This window comes from Musca vetustissima, unplaced genomic scaffold, assembly GCF_032173495.1.
Source record: "Musca vetustissima isolate MV318-11 ecotype Yass unplaced genomic scaffold, APGP_CSIRO_Mvet_v1 utg193349, whole genome shotgun sequence".
NCBI classification, from domain to species: Eukaryota; Metazoa; Arthropoda; class Insecta; order Diptera; family Muscidae; genus Musca; species Musca vetustissima.
In genome coordinates, this window is record NW_026878609.1 from 4,263 (window position 1) to 18,351 (window position 14,089).

The following is a 14,089-nucleotide window of genomic DNA, read 5'->3' on the forward strand; positions in this document are numbered from 1 at the left end:
TCCAAAGTTTATCTAATTCATTTGGAATTTTAAATACTGTATTGAGTCTAATATGATGTGTGAAAAGTTTCCTGGAAATCGGTTTATATTTAGATATAGTTCCCATATATATTTTCGTCTGTTTTAATATTAATGGTGCACGAAAGTCTCTATATTTAACTCGATTTACACAAAATTGTGAGCAGTGTATTGAATTAAGCCTAGCACACATCATGCTAAGTTTCGTTGAAATCGGTTCAGATTTAGATATAACTTCTATATACATCTTCGTCTGTTTTTCTGTAAATGGTTCACTAAACTTCAGAGTGCGCAAAAATTCGCTCGCGAATGAATTGAAATACATTCTTTTCGTTTTGTGCTCATTTTACGAATGAATTTATGGCGATAAATTCGAGCATTCGCCAAAGAATGTTCGCACACACATAACAAACGAGTGAGAGCACACAACAACGATCGTTCGTTTCGTTTGGTGGTTGAAATTCTTTCTGACATTCTCTCACGAATGAAAACAAACATTCCCGAATTCTTGCGAATGTTATTTAACTTTTTTGGTAACCACCTTATAAAAAATATGGCATATTAATGAAATGGTTAGAAGCGAATGGTCCAATATGTTATGTATACAACCAAATAATTTATTGAGGGCCAAATAGGAAGTACACGATGGATTCAAAACATAGTAATCATACTATATTTTGCATAAAATTTGCCACTACGTGGTAAAAACGTTATTCGATGCGGAGATATGGGAGAATTGGTTTTAAAATATAGGTTTTAAATAAATTTTAAGTCAATTTGAAGATTATACTTATTTATCAGATTATTTGAGACATAATCTTATAATCTAAATTTAGAGGTCGCGCATGATTACCTTTGTGGAAAGTTCACACAGAAAAATATTATTTCTTGGCATGGGATATGCAAAGTGCAGTACAATACCTTTTGAGCGACTTTCACAAGATGCAAACAAGTAATGCCACAAAATAATTAATAGCAGCCCGAACTTTTGTTAAAGCCGAGTCCAAAAAGGATTTTATTTAGTATTTTATATTACAATCCGACCTTGTAATATCCTTAAACAGCCATAAAGTTATAACATGGATGATACTAAGTCGTGCATTTGGGAAGACAATATTTTATATATAACTTTGATGTGTGTTTTGAAAATTTTGTCAATGATAAAAAAGTAATTTATTGTAATTTTTTGTATTAATAAAAACAATTTCAAGACCCTTTGTATAGGAAGTATATCAAATCTTGGTCCGATTTTTCCAGTTTTTGGTCAGTTGATTTATAGGTCTAAGTAAATGTAAATTGCCAATTTTCATTGAATTTGGTTGAATATAAAAGATTTTATAGGCCAAAAACGATGACATTCTCAAGACCCATTATATGGGAGGTATACCAAATCTTGGTCCGATCTATCCAATTTTTTGTCAGTTGCTCTCTAGGCCAATAATAATCACATGTACCAAATTTCATTAACTTACGATAACTCCTTCTATTTTTGCCGCTGTTTATATGAACTCGCGACATAGTGCGACGTTTGCATCGAAATTTTATCGTTCGTGAATTTTTCGTACAATGCGAATATTCGCGAGAGATTGCAGTGGCTGAAATGTGGTATTCCCGAACCTTGGTATCTAAACGCAGGCGATTTTCCCAAAAACAATTTTCCCATGTCCGCCATTTTCATAATTTTCGGTTGAAGTCAATGATCCTAGTTCATACCAGAGTCACATATGTACTAATTTTCATATTGCGTTGGAATTTTGGGATTCGGATGTTGTAGTGATCGGCAATCATGCCCGTCGTCGAAAGAAGGACTTTTCTTTAATCAGTTTGTCAATTTACTTTCTTCTTCCTTAAATCTTCAAAGTTGCAAGTCTTTAACATAATGTATGCTCATTTGCCAGCAGTTTGAAATTTGTCGAAATTTGAAATCGAGAATATGTGAGTTCCCCTTAAATTTGGTTCAGTTTATTTGGTCCATTGGCGGAACCTATTTTAATTGATGAAAATCTGTTCAGATTTAGATTAGACTAAAAATCAACACAGGATTTTGAATACCTCCTTTATTCTAACTGGTTTTAATATCGGAGATCTTCTGGAGATTGAATAACTTTTGAAGACTTCTATAACACTCGAGTGTAGACAATGTGGATTCTAGTGTAAATTTTTAGTTTATTTCCTTGCCTAGTTTCTAAAAATAATTATTAAATCATTAAACCCTTCGGTTTCTACTGTCTTGTCAATGACATATCATTGTCATTGCCATTGTCACTGTGACATTGAATGCCATTGTTTTGGCATTGTTGTTGGTGTTCAGGGTTTTTCTCGGTTGTTGTTATATTATTTCCTTATGCCCTTAACAAAAATCCACTGATCTCATGCATGGCCACAGTATTTCATCTGTGGACTTGGAAGGATTTACATACATATAATCTATTTTGTATGACATCTTGGCATCGGACTTGACTTTATAATGTTTTATTCTCTTTCGCATGAATATGAATGCCATCACATGTTAGTGGTGAATTTTCTTTTTGTTTTCTGCGTTTTTTTTTTTGTTTTTGTTTTCGTTGCCAATGTCAATGGGGATTTTTTGCCCATGGCTAGATGAATTATTACCATGACCAAGGCATGTGAATTATAGCACATATCATAATTATTTTGTTGTCATACATACACACATGTGCGTATGTGCGTATGTACGTATTTGCAATTTGTTTATGAAGAGAATAATTTCATTTTTTGTTTGTCTCTCTTTCTCCCTTTGTATTTACAGTCGCCCAGTCGTCTGGAGACAGCGGCCGGCACTTCAAGTGAACATACCACAGGACGCCAATTGCAACGTGTCCTCCACTATTCGATGACACCATGCATGCAAGGACCCTTAAGATCCGAATGTGCCATTCATGATGTTGACTGTGATGAAGTTTATCCTGGCATCTATATTGGTGATGCGTAAGTAACTACCGCCGCCGCCGACGTTGCTGTCGTCATTGCGGCTCGTGCTTTACTTAAGTGACATGTAATTTATATTTAATTTCATTCTGTGTTCTTTTTCTTTTCGGTACACCAACACACGCACACACACATACGTGAATACAGAGCATCGGCGAAAAATAAAACTTTCCTGCGCATGAAAGGTATTACACACGTCTTAAATGCCGCCGAAGGTTGTCGTTATGGCCAAGTTGATACAGGGCACAGCTATTATCGTGATATGCCAAGCATAAGGTAAAGTTTTCAAATATCATTCATTTGTCACTCACTCACTCACGACAGTCAGTCAAGTCAGTCGGTGTAACATTCACATTTGATTAACTCATTTGTTTTTTCATTAACTAATTACAAAATAAATTATAAATTTTCTGTTGGTTTAATTTGTGTGTTTTTTAAATTTAATTATACACAAGTATACAGGTTGATTTGTTGAAGTTTGTTAAGATGGGATATGTAGAGCAAGTAAAAATGACAGGGACCTACAATTATTTCGAATATAGATATCCAGGATGGAAAATGCGGTCAGGACCGCATCTGGCAGGATTAAAAAAATGATTTGTAAATTTTCTTTGCATTTTGGAGATTTAAGTGGAGTTTTAATTAAATGACCCCATTCAATTTTTCACTAGGCTATAAAGGGCTGACAACAAACATATCTTCGGACTTGTTGTGAATGTTACGATGTATAAAGGTTGGATCAAACCGAATATTCTAAATATTCTAAATAAAAGAATTATGGGTCGTGAACATTGTGAGTTATCGTGCTCATTTTGTTGGTCCAAGTTCTCCCCAATTTCAGATAACACAACAAGATTTGGGTGATGATATATACACATAATCGGTACAATTTTTTAAATAAAAGTATGGTTCTGACTTAATTAAAATACGTAGATATATCGGGTAAAAATTGGAAAACAGTCAATTATAATATAGGACAAGAAAAAACGTTGCTACGTTGCTTTTTATACCCTCTTCCATGAGGTAATCGTTCGGGACCTTCATAAGTGACGAGAACATTTTTTGTAGAAAGATTTGACAAGCAATGAACATAAAATTGGAGGTTATTCAATTAAAAAACTTGTCCAACCACCCCAAAGTACCGAATAATGATGGTACCGTTAAAGGAGATAGGATAGCACTAAGGTTTAGGATAACCATAAAAAGTAGACTGATATCGATAATTTTTGGTAGGGATATTTGCTACCTAAAGTACCAAATTACAGCCAATTCAACTAAAAAATTGGCTCAACTACTAAAAGTATCGAAAAATGGGGGGTACCGTTATATGGCGGCTATCGTAAGAAGTTGACCAACATTGATGGTTATTGGTAGGAAGATGTGTCACCCAATGACAACTCAACGTGCCACGTTGTAGTCAATTTGATTGAAAAACGTGCTCAAATTCGCCCAAACACCGAATAATCGGCAGTACCGGTATAAGTGGATTATCCTTGGCAAAATTACCATAATACCGAATATTTGAGGGTATAGTTATATGAGGGCTACACTACATTCTAGGATTTATAGTAATGTGTATTTTTTGGAGTAGTAGATGTATAGTGGTTTTTGGAACCGATCATGGCCTTGTGGCTAGGTTCCCATTAATGAAGAAATAAATAAATTGAAATTGAAAAATGTCAGAGCTCTATTTAAATATTGCGAGCCCTGTCGTGATTTAATAGATAGACAGACGTACAGGCATAAATCGACATAGAATTTTATTCTTATCATGAATATATACTTGATGGGGTCTTCAGTGATTATTTCGAGGTGTTACAAACGGACTTTCGAGTACCCTATTTAAAGTCTTATAAGCGACATTTAAAATACCTGTATGTCAACAAATCTCGTCTTCGTCGACCGAACCAAACTTTTTCTATCCACTATGTGGGGTGCATTCATAATTCCTTAAATCGGTCGGGACCTATATAATGGAAATATGTTGTTTGAAATACCAAATTATCGACCCTTAGGTTGAAAAACTAAACTAGGAACTTTAACAAATATTAAACGGGCCTGGTGGGTATTAAAAACACTGTGTGTAAAAAGGAGGACGGATATCGAAAATCAGCTGTAAAGATGTTGCTCATAGTATATGGCCAATCACAAACTTAAACACAAACAAACAACAAACAACAAACTTTCCACCATTCAGACCATAAATTCCAATTTGAATTGAATCAGTTCTGATTTAGAGAAGCACCCTTACATAATTATCTTAAATGTTTACCACTGTACGAACAATACGAATTAGATCTACTATATATATTCCTATACGAGGGCTATAATAATAAGAACCAGCGAGCGGAGCAGTATAGTCGGACGGGGCCGACCATACAATACCCTACACAACTTCCATGAAAATCTAACTTTCTGTGGTTCTATATTCTGAGATTGAACAAATATTTCGCGATATTTGCACACTTTTGACTGGCTAGAGGTCAGCAAATATTACTAATAATCAGTAGAGCACCTCTAATTACTTGTCCAGATTCCCTTCACCGTGCGTTGTGTTGTGATGTTCGGCTTTCGACTCGAAAAGTACAAATAATTAAGTGTTCGGTCCACTTCATCCGAACATTTCAAAGCGATCAGCGCTATATTTCCACCCTCCAGTGTGGAAATAGGTTACTAAATAATATATGAATACGTAAGCACCTGTAAATATTTAAGTGTAACTCCCGCATCCGAGTACCTACGACAATATAATTGGTATCAATTAAAGGTCAGCCACTCCTATTGGATATACTATCAACTTTTCGGGTCTATGTCCTTCAGTGGTAAGGGTAGGGGTCTTCATTGGCCAGAACCCATCCTACATGCAAAATTTCGTGAAGATTGGTCCATAACTGTGGCCTGTATTATGTTTACGAATTATAATGGACGGACGGACGGACACACATGTCTAGATCGACTCAGCTAGTCGTGATATGACGATCGGTATACTTAAAGGTGGGTCTAGGACCAATATTTCGCAGCGTTACAAACTTTTGGGGCTGCACAAAGCTGTAATACTCTGAAAACATAGTTGTGTAGGGTATAATGATTAGAGATGGTATTTACTGGGTAAATACCCAAGAGGTGCGTAAAGACCGATTTGCGGGTATTTATTTGAGTATTTACTATATTGAAAAGGTAATGGAAAATCTTAAACGGCATTTACATTAGAACTTTTTACCGGGTTAACCTACCCTATGAGGATTTATTTGAAATGTATACAATGGAATTGACAATTGAAACCCAGTGGGTTAACGAAATCCGGAATAATGTAAACGTACTATAACGCCCTATTTCCGGGTTTCCGGGTTGGGTAAATACCCGAGTATTTACCCAAAAATTGGGTATAAAATCATTAAGTGGCGAACCAATTGATATAAACGGTGAAAAATTAGTTCTCATGTTTTTAATGTCAATGCTAATACTGGTATGGGAAATGGGATATATGGGTCCACGTTTTTATATAGCACAATATAATCGTACCTCCCGATTTAGGGTAATTAGTGTCACATTTTACAATCAAACATTTATCAATGTAGGTCCACGTTTTCCGGTAGCCCTCATACATTTTGAGTATTTATTCAAAAATTGGTAATAAACGTATTAACTGGCGATCCACTTGACATAGCCGGCCAAAATTTACCTCACATGTTTTAATGTCAAAACTAAATGGAAAATGGGGTCTCTGGGTTCATCTTTTGATATAACGCCCATATAACCGCATCTCCCGATTTAAGGTAATTTTTGTCTATTAGACACATTTTACTATCAAATTGGCATAATTTGGCACAGGAAGTTCTCTATGGGTACCAAAAATCCATACAAAAATTTATTGACATAGGTCTACGGTTACTATTAGACTATATATCTCGGTCCCGATTTTGGGTATTTACCCACTGTTTAAGTAAGAATCTCTTTTATATGCATTGTTGGGAAATGCATCCTTTGAACGCTCGTGTTCATTGTGTTTGTTTTGCATACTCATTTGAAAACTGAATACTCCTTATTATTACAACATTGAACTGTCAGTTTTCTAATGAGTATTGTTTGGCGCCAATGTCACTTTGCAGCATTGTTGTTATTGTTCATCTCCTTCTCGTATCGATCGCTACTCGTAACACAGGTAATCTGTTCTTTCTCCTTTTCTTCCCCTATTATTATTTATATTTAATTTATCAATAAAATTCTGGAATCAGAAACTAAAACGGTCGTGTTTTATTTCTTTCCCTTTTTCGAAACGCAATTTCGGCGCCTAAACACCCACTTTTTGGGTATAAATAAACTCTTCAACAGTCGAACCCCATGACGTGTATTTAGAAGACTCAGAAATTCTGGTGATTTATGAACGAGAATATTTGTTCTGAAAATTTGACAAGTAACGAGACATTAAACCTCTGTGGTATCGTTATCAGATGTTTCTTGCTATAACATGAATTTAGTTGTACATTGTATATCCTACGGACGTTTCGTTTTTTTTAAATAATTGTCTGACCACCTTAACAAACCAAAACAACTCCGTATACATGTATTAGTGTCTTATAATTTTTGGTTATTAACTTATTTTTCAAAATTTATTTTCATATTTTCTTGCAAACACCTACCATATACACACGCCGATTATTACACTGAATTTACAACAACGACAACAACAACCATGATATTTACACAACAATATATTAAAAATGTATTGGTTGATTTTCGCATGGCATTTTCAATCTTTTCATTTGCTTTGTAAAAAAATATTGCATTTGAATCGAATCACGAAATGACACATACACCCACACATGTAAATACTATATCCTTCTCACACACACATACTCTAACATCCGGTGTGGACAACCATCAAACGCGTATATTTTTATATGAATATATATTTTTGTGAGAGCAGAAGAAAAAACAAAGACACTATTTTCAGGTATATGGGCTTCCCAATGGTTGATGCTCCAACAACAGATATTTCACGTTATTTCTATGTGGCCGCCAAATTCATCGACAATGCACTGAGCAGTGGAGGTAAATAAGATGATTCTGTACTTTGTATGGTTGTCATGACTAATATCCTTTTCTTAAATATTACAGGTAAAGTTTTGGTGCACTGTTTGGTCGGTATGTCTCGTTCGGCAACCTGTGTTCTGGCCTATCTTATGATTTGCCGGAAAATGACAGCTGTTGAGGCCATACGCAAAGTTCGCATGCATCGTGATATTCACCCCAATGATGGTTTCCTACAACAATTGGCTGATCTTGATATGGAACTTAAGCGGAAAAGTCTATATCCCTATTAAACCAAACACTAGACCCTTAAAAAGAACACAAATCCCGAATCATACTTTATATTTATATTATAATAATTATTATTATTACGAATAATGATACACATACCTACACACACACCCATACATATTTATGATAACATAATGTAAGATGATGTTGATGATGAAGAAAAAACAAAAATGAAACAAAAAAATCCACATATAGTGATCTAGTAATGAGACCATTTTATTCGACACCTAAATGACTTCCATGACGGACCCATAACGGACAAATGGACTGAAATGAATAAAATCCAAGAAAACAAAACAAAAACAAAGTGAACGATCTTTTTGAACTTATTTTATAGAAAAAAAAGAAAATCAACAACAACAACAAACAAAATCATCAAAAATGCAATGAGGACTAAAAACAATATTAATATTTAATTATTTTTTTGTGTAGAATTTTAAAAAATAATAATAATTTTTTATGTATTATTTAAATTACATATATTAAAAAACAAAAACAAAGAAAACAATAATAATCAATTATGGATATATACATACATATATATAAAGTATATTATTTAGTAATTAAATTGTAAAAACAAAAACAAAATCTACTGACAAAAACAAATTTAAGAAAAAAAAATGCTGAAAATCCAAAAGAAGATATGTCGTATATAAGCAATGACTTTCTGTAGCCACACATTGAAATTCACAATTCCAATATTCATATATATTTAATCGAAAGGATCCGCAAATTTATTTTGCATTACTCCACTCCACATACCTACATAAGATGTAATCAATTGTCACTTGTTGCATACTTTTAAGTGGTAGTGTAAAAATGATACTTAGGAACTTGACACACATTTTGCTGTGAACGATTACGATTATTGAATACGATAATTGCTATTTTTGTTTATTTAACCCTTGTTCTAATTAGTATGATGATCTTATCGAACTCTCGCTCGATTGTGCAGAAGAAAAAAGAATATGTAATGGCGTTACTAAAACAAAACATAAAATTGTGAATAAATTTGTTGCATTTTATACAACACCAAAAATATTTTGGGAGTTTTTATTTTTGTTTTTATAATTTTTTTAATATATTTTTTGGAAGGTGATATGATCTTTTCGAGGGAAATTATTATTTAATCCGATCCAAATAATATAAAAGACGGCATTCAGATGGAAAGAACGGTATTTTGAAAAAATTATAAATATTTGAAAAATCAACAACAAAAACGTCGTGGTGTGCATTTAAAATTCACCTAATTGGTTGGGACCTTTATATGAGGACTATGTTATTGGATTATGTTATAGTAGGTGGTTCGTGCTCTGTTCCAAGTTACAGCAACTCAGTTTGGGAAAAATGCGGTAGAAACTTCAACTAACCGATAATTAAACGGGACATTGGTATGGGAGTTTTTTTAACATTAGCCTATATTTGGAGATGAACAGTGGATAAATAGTCAATTGGTAAATATCCGGTAAATTGGGTAAATAACCATTTGTGGGTATTTTATATTGAATTGCCAATACAACATCTTACACACTCTTTCCTGGTATCAAATCTATTCGAAATGGATAGTTTTATAATACAGTGAACACTCAAACTGACATTAAAGCATTAAAAAACCGTAAGAAAAGTTCAAAAGTGGGACGGGGCCGCCTATATGATACCCTTCACCACTTTGGGCACATACAAGAGATGATCATATGTACAATATCCTTTAGATAGAATAGAAATAGCATCTTTGGAGGACCATTGAAATAGAATCGTACGAAATTAACTGTGTGAAGTACATATATATTTGAACTGAATAAAAACAAGTGAAAAGGCGGTAAGTTCGGTCGGGCCGAACTTTGGATACCCTCCACCATAGATATATTGACAGGTACTAGAAATGAAAATATAGGGAACATACCAAAAAGTGGACCTATACCAACATTTCTAAAAACGGATTATGGAAACCATAATACAAATTTTAGAAATTTTTAAAGGATAATAAGACAACTATTTTAATATAAAAACCAGTAAGGAAAGTAGTGAAGTCGGACGGGGCCGACTATATGATACCCTTCACCACTGTGGGCATATTCAACAGATGAATCCTAATAGACGTCGAATTTTTGAAGGACCTGTAAAATGGAATTGGATCCATAAACATGTTATTCTGCAACATATACTAAATTTTTCACTTGGTCAGATACAGGGTTGCTTCAAGCTAGGTTATATTATATTCAATACGTTGTGCCAAATTATTGTCAATCGGCCTAACTTTGCGTCTTTGGTGAACCATTTATCTATCGGACGAAATTATATATAGGTGCTATATCTAAATCTGAACCGATTTACACAAAAGTTAACACACATCGTTCTGGACCTTATTCAGTACGCTGTGGCAAATTTTCTGCAAATCCAAAGATATATAGGGACTTTGGAGACCCATTTACCTTAAATCGGAGGAAAATATATATGGGAGCTATATATAAATCTGACCCGATTTTCACGAAACTTGGCACACATCATTCTTGACCTAACTCAGTACTTTATGCCAAATTACGTGCAAATCGAAAGATATGTAAGGACTTTGGTGCCCCATTTACCTTAAATCGGACGAAGCTTTATACGGGAGCTATATCTAAATCTGGACCGATTTTCACGGAACGTAGCACACATCATTCCGGACCCAATTCAGTACCTTATGCCAAATTTCGTGCAAATCGAAATATATATAGGGACTTTGGAGACCGATTTACCTTAAATCGGACGAAAATATATATGGGAGCTATATCTAAATGTGGACCGATTTTCACGAAACGTAGCACACTTCATTCTGGACCCAATTCAGTACCCTATGCCAAATTTCGTGAAAATACAAGGATATATAGGGACTTTTACTTTAAATCGGACGAAACTATATATGGGAGCTATATCTAAATCTGAACCGATTTTCTCGAAACTTGACACATATCATTCTGCACCTAATTCTATACTCTGTGCCAAATTTCATGCAAATCGAATGATATGTAGGGACTTTGGTGCACCATTTACCTTAAATCTGACGAAACTATATATGGGAGCTATATCTAAATCTGAACCGATTTTCTAGAAACTTGACACTAATCATTCTGGACCTAATTCAGTACTCTGTGCCAAATTTCGTCAAAATCGGAAGATATAGAGGGACTTTGGTGCCCCAATCACCTTAAATCGGACGAAAATATATATGGGAGCTATATCTAAATCTGAACCGATTTTTCCCAATAGGGTTCGTCCTTGGGCCAAATAAGTGACTTGTGCCAAATTTCATCCAAATCGGATCATAAATGCGACCTGTACTTTGTTTACAATTTAACATCTACAGACGGACAGACGGACGGACAGACGGACGGACGGATGGACGGACATGCATAAATCGAGTCAGAAAGTGATTCTATGCATATTCTCAAAAGGAACCATGTGTCTATCTCGTTTCCTTTTGCCTGTTACAAACATATGCACAAAGACATAATACCCTGTACCACAGTGTGGTGAAGGGTATAAAGAGGGTTATATGGGGACTACCCCAAAAAGGGGGCGAATATTAATAATATTTGGTAGGGAGATTTTTCTTACCATATACGACTACAAAATACCAAATTGCAGCAAATTCGGTTGAAAAACGCGCTCAAGAACCCCAAAATACCGAAAATTGGGGGGTACCCTTGTATGGGGGCTACCCGAAAAAATGGACCTATATTTATAATTTTTTGCGGAGAGATTTGGAACCTATTATGAACCCAATGTACCAAATTTCAGCTTATTCGGTTGAAAAACGCGCTGAAGAACCCCAAAATACCGAAAATTGGGGGGTACCCTTATATGGGGGATATCCGAAAAAATTCACCTATATTTATAATTTTTTGTGGAGAGATTTGGTACCTAGTAAGAACTCGAAATACTAAATAACAGCCAATTCGTTTGGAAAAATACGATCAAAAACCCCCAAAATACTGAAAATTATGAGGTACCGTTATATGAGGGCTACCAGAAAAAGTGGACCTAAATTTATAATTTCAGCGTATTCGGTTGAAAAACGCCCCCAAGAACCCTAAAATACCGAAAATTGGGGATACTGTTGTATGGTAGCTATGCCTAAACGTGGACCGATATATCCCATCTTCGAACTTGACCTGCCTGCAGACAAAAGACAACCCCATGCAAAATTTCAGCACCCTATCTCAATTCCTTCAGAAGATAGCGTGATTACAACAGACAGACGGACGGACATGTCTTAGAATTTTACCCTGATCAAGAATATATATACTTTATAGGGTCGGAAATGAATATTTCGATAAGTTACAAACGGAATGACAAAATTAATATACCCTCCATACTATGGCGGAGGGTATAAAAAAACCCATACACATACCATTCTGAAATTTATGAAACATTAAATGACAATCAACGAGCAAAGTATGTACAAGATCTATATAAGAATGGACGTATTTGAGTAACCGTGGCATCCACCATTTGATGTGTTGCATCACAGTGCGCTATCCAAAATTTAACTCAACACAAAATCCAATACACGTTATTCTAGATTCGATTTTGTGCGTTGTGCGGATGAAAATATATGGAAGCTATATCTAAAACTGAATCGTCTTCAATCCTATACGCTATGCAATATATCATGTAAAGCGAACATACATAGGCTCTTCCATTTGCACCATTTGCATATAATCGGACTAAAGTATATATGTGAGCTATATTTAAATCTGAACCGATTTCAAACCTAACCAAAGCATTGTAGACTAAATTCCATACACGCTGCAAAGATTCGTGAATATAGAACAAACATAGGCTCCTCGGTGCGCCATTTACATAAAATCGGACTAAAATATATATAGGGCTATATCTACATCTATATCTAGATCAACAAAACTTCACGGATATCAACCTGTAGTAACTTTAATACGGTATGCAAAATTTTGTCGCAATCGGACAAACATTGGCTATATGGTTCACCATTTACATAAAATCGGACGAAACTATATAAAATCGGACAAAACTTGGCATATATCAGTCTAGACCTAATTCAGTACTCTGTGCAAATTTTTGTCTCAATCGGATTAACTTTGGGAGCTTGGTGCACCATTTACATAAAATCAGACGAACCTATATATGGGAGCTGAACCGATTTCAACAAAACTTCATAGAAATCAAACTGAACCTAATTCAGTACGCTGTGCAAAATTTTGTCTCAATCGGACCAATTTTGGGAGTTTGGTGCCCCATTTGTCTAAAATCGGACGAAACTATATATGAGAGCTGTATCTAAATCTGAACGGATTTCAACCAAACTTGACATATACCAATCTAGACCTAATTCAGTACTCTGTGTAATTTTTGTCTCATTCGGAACAATATTGGGAGTTTGGTGCCCCATTTACCTAAAATCGGACGAAACTATATATGGGAGCTATATCTAAATATTAACCGGCTTTCTCCAATTTCAAAAGGGTTCGGCCAAATAAGTGACATGTGCGAAATTTTATCCAAATCGGATCATAAATGCTACCTGTACTTTGTTCACAAAAATACATAAATACGGACGGACAGACTGACATGCATAAATAAACTCAGAAAGTGGTTCTATTTCATCCAAATCGGATCATAAAAGCGACCAGTACTTTGTTCACAAAAATACATGGACGGACGGACATGCATAAATAAACTCAGAAAGTGATTCTATGCATATTCTCAAAAGCAACCATGGACCTATCTCGATTCCTTTTGCCTGTTACAAACATATGCACAAAGGCATAATACCCTGTAC

The 14,089-nt window shown here is 34.8% G+C and overlaps 1 protein-coding gene across 1 annotated transcript; it reads left to right on the forward strand.

The window, feature by feature from the left end:
* Positions 1-2,755: 2,755 nt before the first annotated feature.
* On the forward strand, positions 2,756-8,302 carry LOC133323383 (dual specificity protein phosphatase 13B-like; the record flags this gene model as incomplete). Its single annotated transcript, XM_061532315.1, has 4 exons — positions 2,756-2,967; positions 3,115-3,243; positions 7,922-8,019; positions 8,086-8,302. Coding segments are annotated over 4 exons (645 nt in total), but the record flags the coding sequence as incomplete, so codon positions are not given.
* Positions 8,303-14,089: the final 5,787 nt, after the last annotated feature.